A 25,000-nucleotide genomic window follows, 5' to 3' on the forward strand; every position below is an offset into this window, starting at 1 on the left:
GACGGTACAGTGACAGTTAGTTCACCTTGGGCATCTCTGAGATGATGAGGCTGAACTGATGATCACACAGAAGTTTCCAGAGCGCCAGTGTCTGACAGGAGCGATGGATCAGCTGCTGCATTCCCTGAAGAGACGACTTCTCGTACGCCTGAGCCTCCGCTTAGGGACGAACGTGAGACGTGAACATCAGTTGTAGTTTGACAAGCTATAAGCTACTTAGATCCTCCTTACAAGAACACTAAACTTACTGTGATATTTCCTCTGTAGATCCTGCTGGACTTGATGAGAGCTCGCTCCATCTGGACGCATAAATCCCAGAAGCCTTTGCTGTAGGTTTGCCGGTGAGCTGAAACTGAGGATGTCAAGTGAGTTAGAACATCAAGCAAGCATGCACCGCTAAATGCGAACCGGACAGATGGTTCGGAAACGACAGGGTCCACGTACTTGGCCACGCCCAGTGAAGTTGGACTGAACTGTGAGTTTTTATCCAGAAATTCCTTCAGGCCCTGAAGCTCCAACAGAACAACCTCTAGATCAGAAGAACTGGCTGTGCTCTCCAACTTTAAAAGAACAACAAAGAAATCATCAACAGTGGGCGCTGAGCTACACAGGAAAGGTTAAAGTGCATTTCTGGGACTCACAATAGTCACAGCTTGACTTCCGTTGCTTATGGTCGTCTCCATCGCGAGGCTACCGTCCCAAATGTTCCTGTTTGAAAGCATCAAAAGAATCAATCTATAGAAACCTTCATTGAATGGTTAGGAACATTACGTATTTACACATTGTAATTGACCGTCACATTGACTGACCCGAGTATACGAGTGAAGTAAATACTGATGCCGTCGTGCTTTCCGGAGAAGATGACCTCTGGTCCAGAGGTCACGGCTGTGAAGGGGGCACCGCTCAGATACATAGGTGTAGCGGGGATGTAAGGGGTCGACACGGTTGGCGGGAACACACCTGTCATGGGTAAATGCCATTTGCAATTTCACTAAAGGCTCTACGTCTCAAACAAAACAGCAGGTAATAACAGGGTGGGACTTCTTCATTGGGATTTGTGACTCGCCTCAATCCGGGCGGAGGATGAATCTCAGTTGCCACCGCGCCTGAGACCGTCAATCCACACATCTTATCACGTGACTTGAGCAAGTTACCACGGAGACGTAGCGTGTGGAGGCTTCACGCTACTCTCCGCGGCATGCACGCACAACTCCACATTATAGCGACCACGAGGAGGTTACCCCATGTGACTCTACCCTCCCTAGCAACCGGGCCAATTTGGTTGCTAAGGAGACCTGGCTGGAGTCACTCAGCACGTCCTGGATTTTATAAATAAAAAACCGTGGGGGTCTGGGTATCTCAGCGAGTATTGACACTGACTGTCACACCTGGAGTCGTGAGTTTGAATCCAGGGCGTGCTGAGTGACTCCAGCCAGGTCTCCTTAGCAACCAAACTGGCCCGGTTGCTAGGGAGGGTAGAGTCACATGGGGTAACCTCCTCGTGGTGGTGATTAGTGGTTCTCGCTCTCAATGGGGCGTGTGGTGAGTTGTGTGTGGATCGAGGAGAGTAGCATGAACCTCCACATGCTGTGAGTCTCCGCGGTGTCATGCACAACGAGTCACGTGATCAGATGCGCGGATTGACGGTCTCAAAAGCGGAGGCAACTGAGACTCGTCCTCCGCCACCCGGATTGAGGCGTGCAACTGCACCATCACGAGGACCTACTAAGTAGTGGGAATTGGGCGTTCCAAATTAGGTAGAAAAGGGATAAAATAAAAATTATATATATATATATATATATATATATATATATATATATATATATATATATATATATATATATATATAATTTCCCCATGAGCCCTGTTTAGCAGCTATATTGGTACACACACATCAGTAAAGCGTTTTCTAAATGGAGGGGTAGTTTTATACCTGGGGCAGGTGTCGCAAGGAAACTGGGGTGTGGTAGGGGGCTACCGACTGGCACTGGTGATCCTAGAATCACAGTAGACGAAAAGTTAGACGTTACTCAACAGAACACAAATGAACAATCATGTTCTAGTGAATGATTAGAGGCAGTTAATGGTTAAAATGTTGAACCAACAACATGTTCGATTTCTGCACTCAGTTAAAATGGTTCTCACCTGGTACTGGAGAGCTGTAGATAGGCCCGACATTACTGGGGCCAGAAATGGCCGACGGGAAACGCATCTGTGCCTCTCCACCATACCTTCAGAAAAAACATCAAAAATCTCAAAACTCATGGTCATGAGTCAACTTTAAGACTTTGCATGTTATTGATCTTATTGTGAATGATTCAGGACTTCTCCAATCACTTCGTCCGCTTAAACCCCACCCCCTTTTCTTATAAATATTACAACCTTGCGTAGAGTTGAACGAAGCATCAATGAAGCTGGCAAGGTTTATTTTCATCTGTTTTCCTTCAAAACTACCGTTCCTGAACCGAAATGTCCATGGTTACAGGTCAGCCGGCTGGAATGAGGAGGAATAACGCCGAATTCGCGATTGTGTTCGAGAGATTTCACCTTGCTGACATGTTGAGGTCATCACTAATGAACGCAACGCTTCGGACGTCTCTGGAGTTTATTTATATTTTTGAAAGGAGTTATCTTGGGATGCACAGCATGAGTAAGTGTTGGTTTCCTTAATATTTAGTGTATTGTGATTCAAAACATGGTTATCTTTTCCTCACTCGTTTTTCAACGGCTACAGATCATAGTGTTGAGATCGCCGGTCAATTTCACCGATTACCGGCTCTGATTGGAGCAGCGCGGATCTGCCGCCGTTCCGCTATGCAACGCCCATATTTTCACAATAAAATCAACAACCAATGGATAAACTCAAATCCCGCACTACTTTATTTTCTTGTTCGATAAGCCGTTTCACTCTGAAATACAACACAATACGGAAGTCGTTCGCAACGTCCGTTTCATGCCGACTTTAATCGTAAAGCCCTAAAACTAGGTCTGATTATTTATTTGGTTGCTTAGGAGACCTGGCTGGAGTCACTCAGCAATCCCTGGATTCAAACTCACGACACCAGGGGTGCTAGTCAGCGTCAATACTCGCTGAGATACCCAGAACCCCCATCTACTGACGTTCTTAAAAAAACATGTCAAAAGGAAGCATTTGGAAGTCAGACCTGAAGAACGCTCGTGTGGCCCATACAGACACCTCTCTATCACTCGCTGCACAGGAACACGCCAAGATGAGCGCTGTCGCACACGCCTGCTCCTCCTGTGGCGGAAATTAGTGACTTTTTGACACATACGTGAACAGGAGAAAATCTCTGTATTAAAAGAATAAACGTGACATCGCTCACCCTGTGCAGCTTAAAGAACCTCTCGATCTCCTCGCTCTCTCCTCCTGCACTGCTCACCAGCAGGTGGCGTAACTGATCCACGGGTCGCAGCTTGTGGAATATGTGACTTCCCTGAAGAAGGTAAAAAAATGTAATGCACAGTAAGAGAAGGACAAATCGAGGAATATTGGTAGAAGACGACGACAAATGGAGATTGTACCTGAGCAGACAGAAGGACAAATTTCTGCGGTGGGATGCTGTGCTGTTGAACGACTAATGGCGAGTCCGTGACAGGAATGAGATCTTTATTCAGAGGAGTGATGATCTTTGGTGATTTAGTTTCCTCTAAAGAACATAGAGCCCACGAGTGACCGTCGACATTTACTGTCATCTGCAAAGGAAGAACATGAATATAAGAGTATTTTAATATGACTTAAGAGTAAGACAGACATACAGACAGACTAGACGGCTAAGGAGACCTGGCTAGAGTCTCTCAGCACGCCCTGGATTCAAACTCGCACCTCCAGGGGTGATCGTCAGCGTCAATAGTCAGCGGCACTTACCTATAGGCAACATGATGCCTAATGCTTTGAAACCAGCAGACTTTGACTTCTAACACATTGGTATGACATCCATTAAAGCTGCATGATTGATTGAATTAAGATTGAAATCACAAAATGGCCGTGCACGATTACTAAACCTTAAAAACCTGCGTTTCTGCATTCAGTGCTTCAGTCAGCATTGTGCGAGCAAGCGGCGCCCTCTAGCGGTCTGGACGGTATTATCCATTATACTCAGGGCTGGAAATGGGGGAAAACGTAGTTCCCGGAGTGAATTTCGTGGGAGAACGGCATTCCCGTTCATACTGGGAATCGAGAATGTATTTGTTTTCTCCACTAAATAGCCAACGAAAGCTTTGCGGGTTCTAAATAGAAATTAGTGTATGTAAAATCTAATGCACAAGTAAATGCTGAGCCGTTTGTATTGGCATTCTTCGAGAATGTCTGTTCTGCAGTCTTGACACACACACACACACACACTAACAACAACAACTGCCATTTGACTAAGTGGCAGTGACGTCACCACGACGCTTGTGCTTGTGTCAAACGCCCGCTGGCAGGAGGTCACAGGACAGATCCAACAGGTGACACAGGTCGACTGACTGAGATGACTGGCTGATGCACCACCTGTGCCCCCTACTGTGCCAACTTGCTGTGCTTTAGCCACCCGGTGCTCTGCTCGTTGTTGTGAGCATCGCTCCTCTGCCCTCCAACTGACCAGCAGCATCCTTCACAAGCCTCCTCCAGAGAGGCCAATCTTGACACCGCTGGTACCAGTCATCGGCAAGTCCACTCAGCTCCACATCCTCCTGTACCACATCACTCCATCTCTTCTCCAGCCCGTGCCCAGCCCGCTTAGCCCCTTCTATCAGGCCGGCATGCGGTGGCCGGGCATGCGGGCTACATGACCCAGCCCACACAACCTTGCCTGCTGGAGGAGCTCACCGATGGGACTTTGTCCACATCTTTCAAGGATCTGTGAGCTCCTCTCACACACGCACACACACGTGCAGTACTGGGGGCGTGGTTTAGCGTGTCTGACAGCAAATGCCCATTCATTAAAATGAAGGGAAATATTCAGAAGTCACATAATCCTTAAGAAACCTAAATATATTAACTTAGTAATAAAGTATAATTTATTTGTGTAAAAGCAGTTAAAATTGTGCTAACTTAATGAAGTGTGGAAATCGCAATAATATAGTATACTTTACACATAAAATAAAGGCATAAATTTTATCCAAAAAGCATAAAATATTTCTCCTCAAACGCAACAATCTATTGTTCTTTTGAGAGATGATGGCTATTCAATCCATGCACGTCTGTTTTGAATGAATAAAACAAACTTGATCTAACCGGGACAGAAAGAGAAGTGGGTAACCCAGATGCCCAACAACAAGACACAAGCACACAAGAGTCTCTAATTTGAGAATCAGACTAACAGACAAACAGCTAGATGGTCAAACAGACAGACAGATAGAAAGATGGAAAAACAGACAACAGGACATTCAAATGGCAGAGAGACAAACACACAGACGAACGGACACACAACAAGGGTCTTCGGCGGTAAACAGGGTCTCTGACCTGAGCTTCCATGAGGGGCTTCTTAAACGGAAATGAATCGTGGTTCATACACCACAGAACATCACAGTCCTCCGTCTCAGACGCAGACATCAGCAAAACTCCTTTACTGTACAAAGCCTTGTGCACCTTAGCAGGTTTCTGGAGAATAGAGGACGCAGAGAATCCGGGTGGCAGACGAACATGCACCAGTGCCAGGATGCTGGGACGAGCCGCAGTGTGTCTGGCGTTGGGCGGAGCAAATGGGGAGGTGCTAAAATACAGACGAACACCTGCACAGAATACATAAACACAACTCAAGAGTATATACACTAATCAATGATTCATGATGTGTCTATTAATAAATGTAAAATTCATACCAGCGTGAGTGACGGCCAACAACTGACAGTCTAAAGACTCGGAGCGATCAATAACAGCGATCTGAACGATGGGTTTGAACACAGAGCGATCAATCGTCCTGAAAATAGGGAGAGAGACATGAAATTGCATTGACAAATGATCGAGGGGTGAACCACAGATTTCTAATACTCATTCAGTAATTATCGGCTCTTGCTTTCACCCATAATGTCTACATATATGTAATGATACAGAAAACACAGGTGAAGTTGTTACCTGGCGATGTTTCCAGCTGCTGATACGATGGAGCTTTGAGACATGGCAGCGACTCGACTCATTCCCTGCCCGTCAATGCCGAGATCGTACACCTGAAGGGCATATGGAAATGTCAGAACGCCATGCAAATGGTAAACACTTGGTAAGCACATGATTAATGTTTAAAGCGATCACCTGCAGAACTCCCTTCTCTGAACGCGTGTATAGGACGTTCCGTGAATTGTCGATCGCAATTTGAACAACTGGATCTGCAAAAAGAAACTAGAATCAAACTTCCAGGAGCAAAAACAGTAATACAATCTGCATTAGTGACGACCGTTTGATTGGTTGATTAAAGGAATGTTCCGGGTTCAATACAAGTTCGCTTACAATGGAAGTCAATGGGGCCAATATTTGAGCGGTAAAGTTATTAAATCGTCATTTATGGGGCAAACTACTCTTCTAGGCGAATTAACTTTTAGTTTTTCGTCACCAACTTTTTGTCGTCATGGCAAAGAAGCTGTAAAAATTGGATATAACTTCACAAATAAAATGTTAGTAAGTGATTTTATCATGGTAAAATCATGTAAACACACATATTGTTTAAATCTTGTGTCTATACTTCTGAAACAGTGAGTATTGTAACATTTATGGATTAAACCCCATTGAATTCCATTGTAAGTAGGGCTGGGAATCGAGTTCGATACATTTTAGGCACCGACCGAATTGCCTCTAAACAATCGAGTATCAAAAAATATCTTGTCGTTCGGTACCATATTTCGGTACCTAAGGGGTTAATCTCGTCAACGATCAGCATGTAGCATGCTAGATGTGCCGGTGATTGGCTGCGTTTAGGCGTCAAGGAAAAACACTAGTTTATGCCCAGAGACACGGCTCACATGTGAGGCTGTAGTGTGTATGCGTCTCAAACCCCATACATGTGAAAGATGTGGAACAGATCAAAAGTGTGGCTACATTTCACCAGGCTTGATGTCAACAGTGCACAATGCAATATTTGTGACAAGATAATTGCTACAAAGACCGACAACATGACAAATCTGATGAAGAACTTGACAGTACACGGAATAAACTTAAGAGCAGAAAGTTGCTCCGTCATCGACTGCAAGAAGCCCAAGCCAGTGCAGTCATCCTCTCAGCGTCCGCCTGCCACAGAGCTTCCTTCAACATGCCCACCACACGAGTCCTCTTCCAAAACTACTGATGAGTAGCGGCGGCGCTATGACTGGGACTCCGACAGGTAGGTTAACGTTTAGCAAACAAACCAACTAACAAAATCGGCTAACTTGTAGTGGTACATGCTTGTGTACTGGTTAAATTAACGTTTCTGTGCACGGTGACATAGTCCTATAAACTGTGACCTACGTAACGTTAGATATTGTTTGGATGTATAGCTATAGATAGCTAGCTAAATCGATGCTAAAAATGCTTTAAGGTTGACAGTAACTGATCAAGTTTAACTCACATTAAACTAGTTATCTTGTTAAACCGTACTTATCCTTAGGGTCGGCTGAATTAACAGTTTAGCTTTCTTGTTTGTTTTTTTTTTTCCTCTTGACATTAATGTTATAGCTTCTGCCCCTGCCGACCCTGGCATGAGGAGACCAGAAGGCTCAGGAGATGAGTCTGTAAAAAAGTCAACAAACTGAGAAGGTTTTTTAGGTAATGTTTGGAATCTTGTTAAAACCGATTTCAGAAAAAGTATAATTTAGGAACCGGTATCGAAGTCAAGGTATCAGTATCGATATAAAAAAAATTTGAACGATACCCAGCCCTAATTGTAAGTGTCTCACTGGAACACAGATTAGTGTCTTTTTAAAAAAAAAAAAAATTAAAATAAAAGGAGTCTACATTTTTATGATAATCAATATTATGCCACAAATTCTATCAATTGAGCTCAACTTGCATTGAACCCGGAATATTCCTTTAACGGAAGTGGATGTTCCGAAATCTACCACCAGACTTGACGATGGATATTGTGCTTTATAATAGATAAATGCATGTTTTTGTGAATTTTCAGAACAAATAAAAAATGATGAATAATATTTGAAAAAATATATTTAAAATAAAAAAAGTTTAATTTCAGCAATTTTGTGTACACCTCATTATGTACTGTCAAATATATATATATATATATATTTTTTATAAATAAAGAAATATGCAAGATATGAGCATAATTTCACATTTTATTTTTTAGAACAGGGTTAAAGAACATTTATACTGCCAAATTAGAGATTTTCAGGACTTTAATCATTTATTTAGGGCTGTCAATCGATTAAAAATCGTTATTGAACTAACTACATGACATGCTGATTAATTAATCAATTAAATAATCACTGAGAATATTTGGGGGCCAAAGATAATTCATATAAATAATGCATAATAATTTTAACATTTATAAATGCAATATCCAATATATATATATGTATATATATAAATAATACAGATTGAAATTCAGTTTAGAATAAATTGCATTATTGTGGCAGATGAATAAAACATTCATTAGACTTTACAAAAAGTGCCTTAAGAACTCAATATATTGTTTTATTCTCACAAGCTGTTTAGCATCGAGTTCATCAATATTTCCAGTTCTCACGTTGTTGCGTTCCGTCTGCGCTTTTTTTAATTGTCGCTCTATTTACACGTACGTGCCTCAGATGGCACGTTTGGAGCGTCTCACTGGTATTCAGCACTTTAACAGTATTAGGACGGGCAAGGAGGCAGCGGGAACCGGCTGAACAGTCAACATAAAGTTTTAATGCAATACTCAACATAAAACAAACAACGTGGCCCTGTGCGTGCGTCTCTCTCTCGAACTGGTTCCTCCGGCTCCTCTTTATCCCCCTCCCAGCTGATTAGCCCAATTCAAGGCCGGCCATAAACGCACAATATTTAAGAATCTAAATGAACACGTTAAATCGATAGCTCTAATTTTATTTATTTCCATTACTATTCCAGGCCTAAAAATTTACATTTTCACAATTTAATATCAGCACACGAATAATATTTTTAGCCAAAACCAGCATTATCGTATCCAAAACACAGGTGTCATAAATACTATTCTCACCGTCCTCAGAGAATGAAAATTGTAGTAGTGATGGGACGAGGAAGGACAGGCTGCTCTTTGAGTGATTGATTTTCCTGCATCGTTGACTGAACCAACCAGCTTCCGCCTGATACGCGACCTCATACAGACAGCCGTCTTTACCAGCCATGAAGATGCGGCCCTGATCCGTGGAGGTGACGGCCAGCAGGTAGGTGTTGTCTGTGGGGATGGAGTACAGAGGATCCGGCAACAGCTGCATTGCTCCTGACAAACTGTCATTCAACCCTACAGGAATATAAACACAGTCAAAAGGGTTAGACTGATCTAACGAAACACCTGTACCTGGGCATTAACATTTCATTGGATTTGATCAGAATGCATATGACACTCACCTGTCTGTGCTTTAGGGAAACTCAGACCCAGGATCACAACGTCCACAGGTGTGGCCAACACTAACAGGAAGTGGATGTGTGGCTGAAATATACCTGTAACACAAAGGTTACCCATCACAGAGGTCACATCATTAAGGTTGCCAATCGATGGATAGATACAAACCAGCAAGCTGTATTCAAATCCTGCAAACTCATTCATGAAGTGTGCAAAACAACTGCAATACAAAACATTGGTTGCAATGGAAGTACATACAAAGTGCGTTATCATGTCAAAACCTACAACACAGTCCCTAGTCGTCACAAAACGGCAAGCTCGAAATTATACACGGTGCAAAAACTAACCAACCTGGCTTTGGCTTGACCAGTCCAACTGATAGTACGGTTTCACTGAGGCCGTCAAAATACGCCACATCACTCCTGAAAAAAGGAGAGAAATACAAATGAGAATCTAGTGCCTGGAATATAGTTCCAGAAGCATTGTCACTTTGTCGTCACTCACCCATCCTCGAAATTCCACATAAAGATGTCATTATCAATGGTGAGCCACGCCCGGGAGATTTCAGGGAAAACACCCATCATGCAGTTACACTGCATATCTGTCAAAATGTCACGGTTATGGTATTACAACCAACTTAACAACACTGAACCACATCCCTCAAACGTTACTTCATGAACCCTCTAAGCACGCGAGGAAAAACAAAACATCAAAATATGAATAACTAGCATCTTGGCCAACACAATATAGGTGTCGTTTGAAAGCTCAGAAGCTCTATTTTACAATGCATGTAGACATTTTGACCAAAACTGAACAAGTGCTTTGAAATATAGAGACAAATCAGAAATGTTACGTTTTTATCTTTTATTTAAAAAAAATAAATGTTGCACTGCACATATTATTGCAATCGATAAAAACATCAAACTGATCAAATATTCATGTGTCATATGTTGTTGGAAAGCTCACAAAGAGTAAAATACAACCAGAATATTTGTTTTACTCACAGATGAAAATATAGCGAGTAACAGCTAATTATATGTCTTTGATAATTATGTTGGTGTTGCTTATATGCCATGTTTTCGCTTATAAATTTAGGCTACATAAACAGAACATAAAATAGCACATATCATTACTTAGAGGAGGTGATTATCTTAAAATAACGGTAATGAGTTTGAATCCAGGGTGTGCTGAGTGACTCCAGTCAGGTCTCCTTAGCAACCAAATTGGCCCGGTTGCTAGGGAGGGTAGAGTCACATGGGGTAACCTCCTCGTGGTCGCTATAATGTGGTTGTCGCTCTCGGTGGGGCATGTGGTGAGTTGTGCGTGGATGCTGCGGAGAATAACGTGAAGCCTCCACACGTGCTACGTCTCCACGGTAACGTGCTCAACAAGCCACGTGACGCGGAGGCAACTGAGATTTGTCCTCCACCACCCAGATTGAGGCGAGTCACTACGCCACCACGAGGATGGAAAAAAAACGGTTATTGTGAACTAAAGGTATTTTTTGTGCTTTTTTTATAAATAGACTCAAAGTCTCTATATAACGTCTTGCATAATTCATTTAGCAGCAAATTGACTTGGTTTTTCATAAATAGCCTATGAAGCTACTTCAACGAGTCTGGTTTAGCTTTGACAATTACGTGAAGATTTTCCCCCACAACATTCATCTTGGTTTCTTGTAAAAGTAAGTATTTGTTATTGGGCTGCAGGATACGGCTAAACTGCTCCACGAGCTCTGGGGGCAACGGAACCCTCCGGATGGCACTGAGTTCTGGAAGACTCGGTACACTGATCAGGCCCGGCCCCTGCAGCGGGTAATCCATGTCCGACAAACCAGAGAGAGAGGGCATATCTGCAAAACAGAATAAAAACACCAGAGATAAGATAATGAACACCCATTAACATTTTTTAAAACAGGAGTAATAATACCTGATCATAGTGATGTGGTTTGATAAACAGAAAGGACGGTAAATCTTACTATGTGAGGGAACATTGAGGAGCTCGGACAGATCAGGAAAACAGCGATCCTCCTGCAGGTGTCTGTCAATCAAGCGGCCGGAGTTTTCCAAAGCTTCCTGAAGAACTGCAGCTGGACTATTGAAGCCCGCACAGGACGGCATGATGACTGGACACTGACACAAACCACCTACAACATACACAGTCACAATATAACAACAACAGATAGGAGTATGCAAACATATACCAGATATATCTGTACTACATGTATGTATATCTACAGTACAAACATATCAATATAATATGATTATAAATTAGATATGAATCATTTTTCACAGCTTAATTTTTTAAAATACTTATATATATGCAAGTCACCTACATTTATATATTACAAAATAAAAATTTCTAACGTAATTTCACACTGACTGCAATAAAAGCTATGTATTCTGCATCATAATAATAATAAAAGTGATAACCTTTCTGAGCTCTTGACTGAATAAGAGGAATTAACCCATGTTTGATTAGTAAAACAGTTTAATTAACATTGTAAACTCAACATGTTGATTAGCTTTAGCTGTTCAGCTAGTTTGAAATACAGCGCAGTTCTTCACATGAGCTCTGTTCTCACATTGATTAAAATAAACTCACCTCTGAATGAAAATTATATTCATAAAATATCAAACGAAAGTGAAGAAGGAAAGTGAGTTTGTGAACTTCAGTGTATCTTTCCAAGAGCTCGTGTGATCTGTCCTAGCAGCAGTGAGTGAAGCGCGCCGAAACAAACACACGCCAAACTGCAGCGTGTCAAAATAAAAGTCCTCAGTCTCCTTCTCGCCTGATGTTGCGTGGACTGTCCCCGTGGACTCAAGTGATAGTGGGTTCTTGACTATAAAAAAATAATAATAAATAAAAAATATGATAGTGAGTTCTTGACTATATAAAAATAATAATAAATAAAAAATATGATAGTGAGTTCTTGACTATATAAAAATAATAATAAATAAAAAATATGATAGTGAGTTCTTGACTATATAAAAATAATAATAAATAAAAAATATGACAGTGAGTTCTTGACTATATAAAAATAATAATAAATAAAAAATATGACAGTGATTTCTTGACTATATATAAATAATAATAAATAAAAATATGACAGTGATTTATTGACTATATAAAATAAATAATAATAAATAAAAAATATGACAGTGATTTCTTGACTATATATAAATAATAATAAATAAAAAATATGACAGTGATTTATTGACTATATAAAATAAATAATAATAAATAAAAAATATGACAGTGATTTCTTGACTATATAAAAATAATATTATACATTTTTTAGTTCCGAAAATGAATTCTGATTTGACCTCAAATATTTATTATAAAGCTGTGTGGATTTCGTATTTGTATTTATGACCATCAATTATTTAAGTTCAATTTTAATATGAGTGACATTCATGTTTAATAGCTGTAAAGATTATTGAAACAAATACAGTTCTGTGAATGGATGATTTATCGTGACTTTAAAGGGGTCATGACATGAAGAATCACATTTTCCTTGATCGTTTGACATATAAGAGGTCACTGTACTATAAAAACAAACTCACATTTCAATCTCTGCAAAAAGAGCCATTTTTGAAACCAAGCTGCCAAAACAACTCATTCACTCCTTCTTCCACATTGTGATGTCACACTGTGCTAGAGGTCTTCACGGGCCTTAAAATGAAGCCCAACCTGATCCTGAGACTGTGTGACCTGACCTTACAGGCCCAAATGATTCCGTCAGATTTTAAGCCCAATCCCAACCCAAACCCAAACTTGCTTACTATCTAATTTAACTTGACACAGTGTTTAAAATGTGCCGGAACCTGCAAAAGACACTGAAGGAAAAAGCGAGACATGGTGCATATGTCAAAAGACATTCTGTGTTTACATAGAAAACAATGGGAAATCCGAACAGACATGTGCAAATTCACATTCGGTGTGAACGCCCCCTAACTTGTACGTTCGCGCGTGTCTGTGAGCGAGAGCGCGTGCACGAAACAAGTTTGGTAAGCTTGTTTATTTTTTCATACATACAAACCTGAACCCGACCTGAACCTGAAGGCCTACTTGAAAAACGGACCCAAACCATCTCGAAACCCGTCGGGTTCTCGGGTCCCGTCGAGCCTGGGTCGGGTTGCAGACCTCTACACTGTCGTAGACATTTGCATGATCTGACCACTTTCACAAAAACAAATCAATGCCTACTTTAACTTGTATCTCTTCCATAGCAACACCCAGTAGCAGTGAGCAGTGAGATGACAAGGCAAGAGCAGGTCAATCAAGAGCAGAGAGCCAATCAGAACAGTGGGCGTGTACTGTCAGGTCTTAAAGGAGAAGCAGCACCAAAACAAAGCGTTTCTGACTGAGGGTGGGAAATGTAAATATATGTATATACAAATATGTGACTGTTTGGTGTGCACAAAACTTTGCTAATATTATAAGTACATCTGAATATTTTGATTATTTTGTCAACAATGTTGCATGATTTGTGGACTGTTTCGACCTTATATTTTTGATCAATAATCATAGCCAACAGAATGTACAGACAACATTTAATTTGTAATTATTTTATATCACCTTCAAAGGCCCTTTTCACCAAGTTGTTGCTTATTTTCGATTTTGCTTGTTATTGGTTATTGCTGTTAATTGTCAGATGTTTCGTTTTTCCTCATGAACTTTGAATCATTTGTGTGAAATTGTTTATTTTATTTAATAATTTGGTTGATAAAAGATTTGACGAACGTTTCTGACAATTACAAGCACCGAGGGGATGATGATATTACATAATAAAATGTACAATAAAAACATGTCTAAATCACTTTTGGCATAATCTGCAAAGATGCACACATTTAATATGATGATGCATCATTTGCGTATTTCAAAATGTTTAAAGCTCAAAGTCACAATACAAAGAAAATGTTTTTTTTTTTTTTTTTTACAACAGCAAAGTTTGATTGAGACTAAAGGAATGAGAGTAATAGCCTTTCCACCTGTACTACATTTACATTTATGCATTTGGCAGACGCTTTTATCCAAAGCGACTTACAGTGCACTTATTACAGGGACAATCCCCCCGGAGCAACCTGGAGTTAAGTGTCTTACTCAAGGACACAATGGTGGTGACTGTGGGGATCAAACCAGCAACCTTCTGAGTACCAATGTATTATACAGAGCACTTATTACAGGGACAATCCCCCCGGAGCAACCTGGAGTTAAGTGTCTTACTCAAGGACACAATGGTGGTGGCTGTGGGGAGCGAACCAGCAACCTTCTGAGTACCAATGTATTATACAGAGCACTTATTACAGGGACAATCCCCCCAGAGCAACCTGGAGTTAAGTGTCTTACTCAAGGACACAATGGTGGTGACTGTGGGGATCAAACCAGCAACCTTCTGAGTACCAATGTATTATACAGAGCACTTATTACAGGGACAATCCCCCCGGAGCAACCTGAAGTTAAGAGTCTTACTCAAGGACACAATGGTGGTGACTGTGGGGATCAAACCAGCAACCTTCTGAGTACCAGTTATGTGCTTTAGCCCACTACACCACCACCACTCCAGTACTACTCCCTAAACTGCAACAACAAAAACTCACAGATTGAAAATCTTGTAAATTTGTGTATTATTGTTTTGTGTAAAAAGTGTAAAAAAATTTTTGGGTTGACTTCAATGTACGAACAACAAAACAAATACAAAAATGTTCAATGAATACTGTTGATTTATAACTTCTTATAAATGTTTGCCTATGACTGTCTTTTTTTTTTAAGTACGGAAGCCCTGAACCGCAAAGTGAAAAAAAAAACAATTGTGTCCCAGTTCCTTCCTGAGCCAATCATTTTTTTTTCTCTCTTAAAGAAAAAAAATGTTCTCTTCAAAAAAAATGTTTCTCTTCTTTCTTTCTCCGTGCCACCGTGCGTTCAGAACAGAGGCGGCGAGAGCGTCAAATCGACCGGAAGTCCTTCATTTTCTATGACAGCGGCGAGAAGCGGCGCGGCGAGTTTTGGCCGTTGTGGGGGTCAGAGGAAAGTTCAAGTGCGTGCAACATTATGGTAATGAGCTGTGACGCGGTTCGGCGGCAACCTATTGGAATATAGAAGTGCTCCGCTCTAGCGAAGTCTAGAGAACACAACCGTGTAAACTTTGGTTCTCACCAAACAATAGATCCGAAGATAAAATGGAGGAGAACTTGATTATTGCCGTGGCGAGTTTTCGCATAATATCTGATCTGTACCTGTTTGCTTACAGGGATATAAATAAAATAAAAACGATGTGTGGACAAAGGTGTCTGAAATTGTTGGTGTGCCAGGTGAGTTGATGTAGTGGATATTACGGTTTATATAATATTATATAATAATATATTTAAATATTTCATGAGGATACGCTACTTGTAATATGTCGTCAAAAATGATACCGGTCACATTGTCTGGATGTTTTGTGGCCCCTTTAAATATAGTTAACAAAACATTCTCAACGAACGTTGCTGCCTATTTCAACTACGTCAGAGCGTCCACGTCCAGAAAAAAAAAAGACTCAGGAACGAACTGTGACACAAATGTATTTATTAAATTTTTCACTGTTTTTTTTTTTTTTGTTTTTTTTCTTCCACCTTGCGCTTCAGGGCTTCCGTACCAAATTAAGCAACTTGAACGCAGATTGTTCTTGGCATAAAAAAAAACCTCCCTAAACTCCTCCCCTTTCTTTGAGCTAGTCGCTGTCCATGGTGCTGAACCTCCCAATGGATGAGACGCAATAGTTTATGAGTCAATTATATATTATATTACACTGTGTTTCTAAAGACACCCGGTACACATTCAACATACATGTTGTTCCTCACACATGTGTTATAAGCATGCATCTCAGTCTAGTCCATGATGAAGGGGCGTGGCCTACTTGTCTCTCTGCTTCATGATTGGCTCTCACGTCACCAACCACAGCAGGATGTACTCATGACACCCCCTCATAAACATCATTGTAATGAACCAGAGATTAGAACACATTCTTAATCACAGCATCACCAATACAGATCTGATTGAAGGTGATCAATAGACGCGATCAGTGAGATATTGATTATTAATGAGGTTGTTTTGGCTGTGTGTTGGCCACACCCTCGATGCGCAGCACTGACTCACGTTGCGCACATTGACAACGGAGCATCACACACACCGAAAAAACAACAGTGAACCCTCGACAGCACACATCAGCCATGGGAGGTGAGATATTCGGCTACTTTAGTTGTTAGAGGACAGACATAAAGGGGTTCTGCCATTCCACAATGATGTTTTGGATGAGAATATGCGTGTTTGTTTACAGAATCAGAGACGCGTCAGAGACTGCTGCGCAGCGTGAAGAAGGAGGTGGGTGATGATCATCAGCATCAGCAGCATTCATTGTGCCATCAGTCATGATTCATTGAGGCTGTCAATCACAGATATAGATGATAATGCACGTAAAATAATGTTGCAGCTGTGAAACGCAATGTACAGCACCACAATGCACCAAACATGCCATGTCTTTGATCATGCCAATGCAGCGTTTATTAAAGTACCCTTCAGACAACATTTCACCCATTTCTATCACAGTCGCTTTTGTATGTTGGCCATGCATGTATCTTGGTGCCCAAATGAATCCCAGTTAATTACCATTTGCCTTCGGAAACATGCCAGTATATCTTTTAAAATGTGTAATCTTAGTTGTGTTCCTTTTACAGCACGTTTGGATATTGCTTGTATAATAATATAGTGATGGTATCAGATGGTTCATGTACCATATGGTATTTTTATATGGTACATCAAGGTGGCATCAATGTATACTATGGCGCATGTCCATAAAGAACCATTTGGCACACAAATGCGATGACTGTGATAACACAAAGGCAGCATTTCTTAACTTCTGTAATAGCCATGACAGGAACAGTACACCCAAAAAATGAGAATTCTCTCGTCATTTATTCTCCCTCATGCCATCCCAGATGTGTGACAAAATTAAGATTTTTAGAGGAATATTTCAGCTCTGTAGGTCTATACAATGCAAGCGAATGGTGACCAGAAATGTAACGCTCCAAAAAGCACATAAAGGCAGCATAAAAGTGATCCATAAATCTCCAGTGGTTTAATCCATGTTTTCAGAAGTCATATGATAGGTGTGGGTTGGGAAAAAGATCCATATTTTAGGCTCAGGTGGTAGAGCGGGTCGGCCACTAATCGCAGGGTTGGCGGTTCGATTCCCAGCCCACATGACTCCACATGCTGAAGTGTCCTTGGGCAAGACACTGAACCCCAAGTTGCTCCCAATGGCAGGCTAGCACCTTGCATGGCAGCTCTGCCATCATTGGTGTGTGTGTGGTGGTGGTGTAGTGGTCTAAGCACATAACTGGTAATCTGGTAATCAGAAGGTTGCTGGTTCGATCCCCACAGTCACCACCATTGTGTCCTTGAGCAAGGCACTTAACTCCAGGTTGCTCCGGGGGGATTGTCCCTGTAATAAGTGCACTGTACTTATTACAGGGACAATAAGTCACCTACTGGGCAGAGAGGAGAATTTATAATAAAAAGGTTTCAGTTTCTCACCCACATGTATCATAGTACTTCTGAAGACATGGATTAAACCACTGGAGTCATATGGATTACTTCTATGTTGACTTTATGTGCTTTTTGGAGTGTCTAAGTTCTGGTCACCATTCACTTGCATTGTATGAACCTACAGAGCTGGTTTCTTCTTTCTGCTGAATAAAGTCATATACATCAGGGATGTATATGTGCTGTATATATATTTATAAGTGTAATTCTCACAAATCATGTCAAGAAAAAGTATTGAACCTCTATTTAACCATATTTCTGACATATCAGGTGTAAGAGGCGTCAATCATGAGTCACATTTCAGCACCATTTTTATAAATGCTCTCACACACATATGTCCATCTGCACACTGTAACCACTCATTATGACATCTGATCTAAAAGGCAGCCAGTGAGTAAGAGCATGATTTATTCAACACGTTCAGCACGCTGCTTTATGACTCATTACGACTGCAGGTGCACACACGTCTCTGCATTTACTCATGACTCACAGAGGTCGTAAATTATAACGACTCATGTTGGGTCCTCAAAGCAGGTGAGATGATGATTGATTCCAACTTTGTCGGTCTTTCAGGTGAAGCAGATCATGGAAGAGGCCGTGACTCGCAAGTTTGTGCATGAAGACAGCAGCCACATATTTTCCTTCTGTGGTAAGATGACCGTTAGGACAGTGAGTGGGTTGGTGAAATAAAACACCTAATTACTCTGGTTAACTAAGTGCCGTTCACTAGTCTGACTGATAACACACTTCATATCCGTTTGCTACAGCGAGCTGCGGAGCCTCCTCCACCTAGCAGTCTGTTCATGACAGAAACAACACATGACATGACTCATGCAGATCAACAAACTGTTAATATGAGTCTTTCATCCATCCATCCATCTTCAACCGCTTATCCGAAGTCGGGTCGCGGGGGGCAGCTGCTCCAGCAGGGGGCCCCAAACTTCCCTATCCCGAGCCACATTAACCAGCTCTGACTGGGGGACCCCGAGGCGTTCCCAGGCCAGTGTGGAGATGTAATCTCTCCACCTAATCCTGGGTCTTCCCCGAGGCCTCCTCCCAGCTGGACGTGCCTGAAACACCTCCCTAGGGAGGCGGCCAGGGGACATCCTTACCAGATGCCCAAACCACCTCAACTGACTCCTTTTGACGCAAAGGAGCAGCGGCTCTACTCCGAGCTCCTCACGGATGACTGAGCTCCTCACCCTATCTCTAAGGGAGAAGTCCGCCACCCTTCTGAGGAAGCCCATTTTGGCCGCTTGTACTCGTGACCTAGTTCTTTCGGTCATGACCCAACCTTCATGACCATAGGTGAGGGTAGGAACAAAAATTGACCAGTAGATCGAGAGCTTTGCCTTCCAGCTCAGCTCTCTTTTCGTGACAACGGTGCGATAGAGCGAGTGCAATACCGCCTTTCAACCATACAAGTTTAATAAGGACGTATACTACTGGTCAAAAGTTTGGACGCACTTGACAAAATGTCTGTTTTTCATAATTTAAAAAACCTTTTGATCTAAAAGCATTAGGTTGATTGACACGTCTGTGTAGTGGTGTGACACACACCTCTCCAACAATGTAAATACTACGTGTCGCATCTACGCACATCACGACAGCTGCGATTGGTCGGCTTTGTAACCAGGATGATTGAAACAGATATCTGAGGTAGCGATGCATTTTTATCAATGATTATTTTAAGGTCTAAGGTTCATATCACATTATTTTTGGGCTCGTTTGAATCGGGAGCATCTGCCGTTTTTATATTCAGAAGAAGTGACAACTTATAAACTCTGTGCTTTCACAGCTTTTACAGAAGATCACTTAAGTACTGCGGAGACCATTCAAAGCTTTGTACGTAGTTAAGAGAATATTAAAATGTAAACGCAATTTAACAGGTAACAATGTAACGATGATAACATGCGGCTAATATGATCCTATTTCTTGGTTCTCGTTAGCACTCTGACTGCTGCCTTTAGAACCAATTGAAGTTTATTTATTGATCTTGCTGGACATCCTCCCAATAATGCATTACAATAATCTAGTCTTGAGGTCATGAACGCATTAATTAGTTAAACCAAATAGACAGTCCAACCAGGCAAACAAAACAAAGAGTAATCCAAAAAGGCAATGGTCATAACATGAATCAAGAAACAATGGCAAAACGCTCGGTAAGGCAGGGTAAACTGGGAATACTTCGCATTGAACAATGGAACTGCATGGCTGTATATGCATGTGGTAAACAGGAAATGGGTGAAGATCAGTATTCGGGAGAAGGCTCCCTCTGGTGGTTGTTAGGATGGGTGACAACCTCAGATGTTACTTATGCATTAAATCAAATCAAATCACTTTATTGTCACACTACCATGTACACAATTGCAACAGTAGGTGAAATTCTTGTGTGCAGTTCCGAGCAACATAGCAGTCATGACAGTGACGAGACATATACCAATTACAATAAACAACATACTTACACAAAACAATTTACATATCAAATGTACACATACTTACACAAAACAATTTACAAATCAGATGTACACATACTTACACAACACAGTAATTATATACAATGCAGAATATAGAACAGAATATACAATACAATACAATAAGTGGGAGTATATGAAATATATATGTGTATATATATATATATATAGCAGTTGTATTGAGGAGAATATGTTGACAGTCCAGTGTGAGATTATAGATTAATAAAGTGCAGTGCTAATTATTGATCCTGATAGATCAAGAGTTCAACAGTCTGATTGCTTGGGGAAAAAGCTATCATGTAGTCGGCTGGTGCGGGTCCTGATGCTGCGATACCGCCTGCCTGATGGTAGCAGTGAGAACAGCCCATGACTTGGGTGACTGGAGTCTCTGATGATCCTCCGAGCTTTTTTCACACACCGCCTGGTGTATATGTCCTGGAGGGAGGAAGCTCACCTCCGATGATGTTCCTGGCAGTTCGCACCACCCTTTGCAGGGCTTTGCAGTTGTGCTGCGGTGCTATTGCCGTACCAGGCGGTGATGCAGCCAGTCAGGATGCTCTCTACAGTGCTGGTGTAGAACCGTGTGAGGATGTGGTGGTTCATTCCAAACTTCCTCAGCCGTCTCAGGAAGAAGAGGCGCTGGTGAGCCTTCTTCACAACGGCCTCAGTGTGGACGGACCATGTGAGTTCCTCAGTAATGTGGACACCGAGGAACTTGAAGCTGCTGACTCTCTCCACCGGTGCTCCATTGATGGTGATGGGGCTGTGTTCTCCGTCTTTCTTCCTGAAGTCCACAACAAGCTCCTTGGTTTTACTGACGTTGAGGGAGAGGTTGTGCTCCTGACACCAGCGTGTCAGAGTGTGCACCTCCTCTCTGTAGGCTCTTTCATCATTGTCAGTGATCAGACCTACCACCGTCGTATCGTCAGCAAACTTAATGATGGCATTGGAGCTATGTGTTGCCACACAGTCATGTGTGTACAGGGAATACAGGAGTGGGCTGAGAACACAGCCCTGCGGGGCTCCAGTGTTGAGGGTCAGTGATGAGGAGGTGTTGCTGCCCATTCTAACCACCTGACGTCTGCCTGACAGGAAATCCAGGATCCAGCTGCACAGCGAGCTGTTTAAGCCCAGAGCCCGGAGTTTCTCATCAAGCTTGGAGGGCACTATGGTGTTGAATGCTGAGCTGTAGTCTACAAACAGCATTCTCACATATGTGTTCCTTTTTTCCAGGTGGGAGAGAGCAGTGTGTATTGTAGATGCAATGGCATCATCAGTGGAGCGGTTGTTGCGGTAGGCAAACTGCAATGGGTCCAAAGAGGGGGCAGAACAGAGCAGATGTGATCTCTGATTAACCTCTCGAAGCATTTGCTGATGATGGGGGTCAGAGCAACAGGACGCCAGTCATTTAAGCATGTGATTATAGCTTGCTTCGGTACAGGCACAATGGTTGATGTTTTGAAGCATGTGGGGACTACAGACAGGGAGAGGGACAGATTGAAAATGTCCGTAAAAACACCAGCCAGTTGATTCGCGCACGCTCTGATGACGCGGCCCGGAATGCCGTCTGGACCCGCGGCTTTACGGATGTTCACCCGTCGGAATGATCGGGTTACATCCACAACAGAGACGGAGAGTGAATCAACCTCTGTAGCGTCAGCAGCGAGTGCTCTCTCCGCGAGGGCGGTGTTACTGTCCTCAAAACGAGCATAAAATGTATTAAGTTCGTCCGGGAGAGATGCAGCGGTGTTCATGGCGGAGACTTTATTCCGCTTGTAGTCCGTGATTGTGTTAATTCCCTGCCACATACTTCTAGAGTCAGTGGTGTTGAACTGGCCTTCAAGCTTGTGCCTGTACTGGCGTTTAGCTGCACTGATAGTGTTACGGAGGGCATAACTGGCTTGTTTACGCTCCTCCGTGTTAGGAGAATTAAAGCGGAGGTCCGCGCAGTGAGTGCCGCGCGAACATCGCCGTTAACCCATGGTTTCTGGTTGGGGTATATCCGTATAGTTTTGGTCGGAACAACGTCCTCTACGCACTTCCTGATGAAACACGTTACGCTGTCAGCGTAAACCTCGATGTCGTCATCAGAGGCGGACCGGAACATCTCCCAGTCCGCGTGATCAAAACAGTCTTGTAGCGCAGAGTCTGAATGGTCCGACCAGCACTGGATCGTTCTGAGGGTGGGTGCTTCCTGTTTCAGTTTCTGCCTGTAAGCGGGCAGAAGCAGAACGGAAGAATGGTCCGATTTGCCAAATGGGGGGCGGGGAGGGATTTGTAGCCTTCCCGGAAGGGAGAGTAACAATGATCCAAAACCCGGTCCCCTCGTGTGTTGAACTTTATGTGTTGGTGGTATTTTGGGGCGATTGCTTTGAAGTTGGCTTTGTTAAAGTCCCCGGCAACAATGAACGCAGCCTCAGGGTGCGCGGTTTCCTGCTCACTTATACACCCATACAGTTCCCTGAGTGCCCGGTCTGTGTCGGCTTGCGGGGGATGTACACAGCTGTGATGATAACCGCTGTGAATTCCCTCGGTAGCCAGAATGGTCGACACAGAAGCATGAGATATTCCAGATCAGGAGAGCAAAAGACTTGATGAAATGTACGTTCCTCTGATCACACCATGATTTGTTGATCATAAAACATACACCACCACCTCTGCTTTTACCAGAGAGGTCTTTCGCTCTGTCCGCTCGGTGCACGGAAAAGCCCGTGATTTCGATGGCCGAGTCTGGAATCTCCGTAGACATCCAGGTTTCTGTAAGGCACATAACGCAGCAGTCCCTCGTCTCTCGTTGGAAAGAGATCCGCGCTCTCAGCTCGCAGAGTTTGTTGTCCAGAGACTGAACATTTGCCAGTAGTATACTGGGTAGCGGGGGTCGATTTGCACGACGTCTTACTCTGATGAGAACGCCGGCTCGTTTTCCTCTTTTCCTTCTGCGTTTCCGCGGCCGAGCAGCACAGACAAAGGGCTCCGCCGGCGTGTTTGTAAACAGCGGGTCGGCATTAAGGAATTTGAAGTCCGGTTTTCGATGTGTGATTGTAGAACTAATGTCCAAAAGCGTTTGTCTGTCGTAAACAATAAGGCAGACAACATCCAAGACAAAGAAACAAAGAACTGTAAACAAAACAAACAATAAACCGCAGTGTTGTAACGGAGCTCGCAACGCAGCAGCCATACTCGGCGCCATCTTGAGTCCAATTATAAAGTCCAGCTTCTAAGCTTTAAAATGTGTTAGCATTTTTAGTGTTCATTCATATGATTCATGATTTTTTTCAGCATGCACCTAAATCTCAATCATCTATAAACCAAACCAAAAATCACTGGGGACTCTTATTTTGAAATGACAGAGACTTGGCATCATAACAATTCTCTATATTCAAGAATTTACCAAATAAAGTTTTTCATAGCCTTTATTTTCACCAGATGGATTTTGTCTGTACTTATTTCACCAGATGAGGTGTTTTTATTATTATTATCATTATTATTATTATTATTATTCAGACCAGATGTATGTGCTGAACTGGCACATTTCCATATCATTAAGTTTTTCTTTGCATGCCCACACTTGATTATCTAATGAAAATATGCATTGAAATGATGATAAAAATATGGATGAGTATTGACAATTGAAAGATTACGCTGCGTTCCATTCAAAGTCAGATGTGGGAAATTCCGACTTGATTTCTCCGATCTCTGACCATAAAGGCATTTCATTGCCTGATGCTTAGAAGAAGACCTATAAACAGGCAGTTGAATGGAACGCAGCATTAAGCACAAGTTTCCAAGCTGGAAGTCTGACTTCATGTGGCGTTCCATTGCACTTGTCCTTGTAGGAGGTTGGAATTTCTGACTTTCCGAGTTGCATGGAAGGCAGCATTAAGCACGATTTTCCAAGTTGGATGTCTGCCTTCAAGTGACGTTCCATTCGAATTGTCATAGTAGGAAGTTGGAAGGTAGCATTAAGCACGAGTTTCCAAGCTGGAATTCCAACTTCAAGTGGCATTCCATTACACTTGTCATAGTGGAAAGTTGGAAATTCAGACTATTCGGTTTGAATGGAACACAGCATTAAGCACAAGTTTCCATGTTGGAAGTCTGACTTCATGTGGCATTCCATTTCACTTGTCCTAGTAGGAAGTCATAAATCCGACTTTCCGAGTTGCATGCATGAGTTTCCAAGCTGGAATTCCAACTTCACATGGCATTCCAAATGGCATTCTATTGTACTTGTCCTAATAGGAAGTTGGAAATTCCAACTATCAGAGTTGAATGGGATGCAGCACTAAGCACGAGTTTACAAGATGGAAGTCCAACTTCAAGTGGCATTCCAAATGGCATTCTTTTGCACTTGTCCTAGTAGGAGGTTTCCAGTTGAATGGAACACCGCACATGATACAGCAAATCCCCACGAGCAGTCAGTGATTGTTTTTATTGCTA

The 25,000-nt window shown here is 42.3% G+C and overlaps 2 protein-coding genes across 2 annotated transcripts in view; one reads left to right on the plus strand and one right to left on the minus strand.

The window, feature by feature from the left end:
* Positions 1-12,241, minus strand: part of nup155 (nucleoporin 155) — a 21,260-nt gene extending 9,019 nt beyond the window's left edge. Inside the window, exons 1-21 of the mRNA XM_052116843.1 lie at positions 12,108-12,241; positions 11,482-11,649; positions 11,218-11,355; positions 10,008-10,104; positions 9,855-9,925; positions 9,509-9,601; positions 9,138-9,401; positions 6,248-6,321; positions 6,074-6,165; positions 5,821-5,918; positions 5,465-5,733; positions 3,544-3,714; positions 3,345-3,455; positions 3,165-3,259; positions 2,146-2,231; positions 1,934-1,996; positions 810-960; positions 642-708; positions 445-560; positions 249-352; positions 26-159 (exon numbers count right to left, since the gene is read on the minus strand). Of these exons, the coding sequence (XP_051972803.1) occupies positions 26-159; positions 249-352; positions 445-560; positions 642-708; positions 810-960; positions 1,934-1,996; positions 2,146-2,231; positions 3,165-3,259; positions 3,345-3,455; positions 3,544-3,714; positions 5,465-5,733; positions 5,821-5,918; positions 6,074-6,165; positions 6,248-6,321; positions 9,138-9,401; positions 9,509-9,601; positions 9,855-9,925; positions 10,008-10,104; positions 11,218-11,355; positions 11,482-11,623 (2,436 nt within the window). The 5' untranslated portion in view covers positions 11,624-11,649; positions 12,108-12,241. The remainder of the gene's footprint in view (positions 1-25; positions 160-248; positions 353-444; positions 561-641; positions 709-809; positions 961-1,933; positions 1,997-2,145; positions 2,232-3,164; positions 3,260-3,344; positions 3,456-3,543; positions 3,715-5,464; positions 5,734-5,820; positions 5,919-6,073; positions 6,166-6,247; positions 6,322-9,137; positions 9,402-9,508; positions 9,602-9,854; positions 9,926-10,007; positions 10,105-11,217; positions 11,356-11,481; positions 11,650-12,107) is intronic.
* A 4,393-nt stretch (positions 12,242-16,634) lies between these two features.
* Positions 16,635-25,000, plus strand: part of LOC127636447 (small G protein signaling modulator 1-like) — a 33,590-nt gene continuing 25,224 nt past the window's right edge. Inside the window, exons 1-3 of the mRNA XM_052116924.1 lie at positions 16,635-16,721; positions 16,822-16,865; positions 18,660-18,735. Coding sequence (XP_051972884.1) covers positions 16,715-16,721; positions 16,822-16,865; positions 18,660-18,735 — 127 coding nt within the window. The 5' untranslated portion in view covers positions 16,635-16,714. The remainder of the gene's footprint in view (positions 16,722-16,821; positions 16,866-18,659; positions 18,736-25,000) is intronic.

This window comes from Xyrauchen texanus, chromosome 44, assembly GCF_025860055.1.
Source record: "Xyrauchen texanus isolate HMW12.3.18 chromosome 44, RBS_HiC_50CHRs, whole genome shotgun sequence".
Lineage (NCBI taxonomy): Eukaryota > Metazoa > Chordata > Actinopteri > Cypriniformes > Catostomidae > Xyrauchen > Xyrauchen texanus.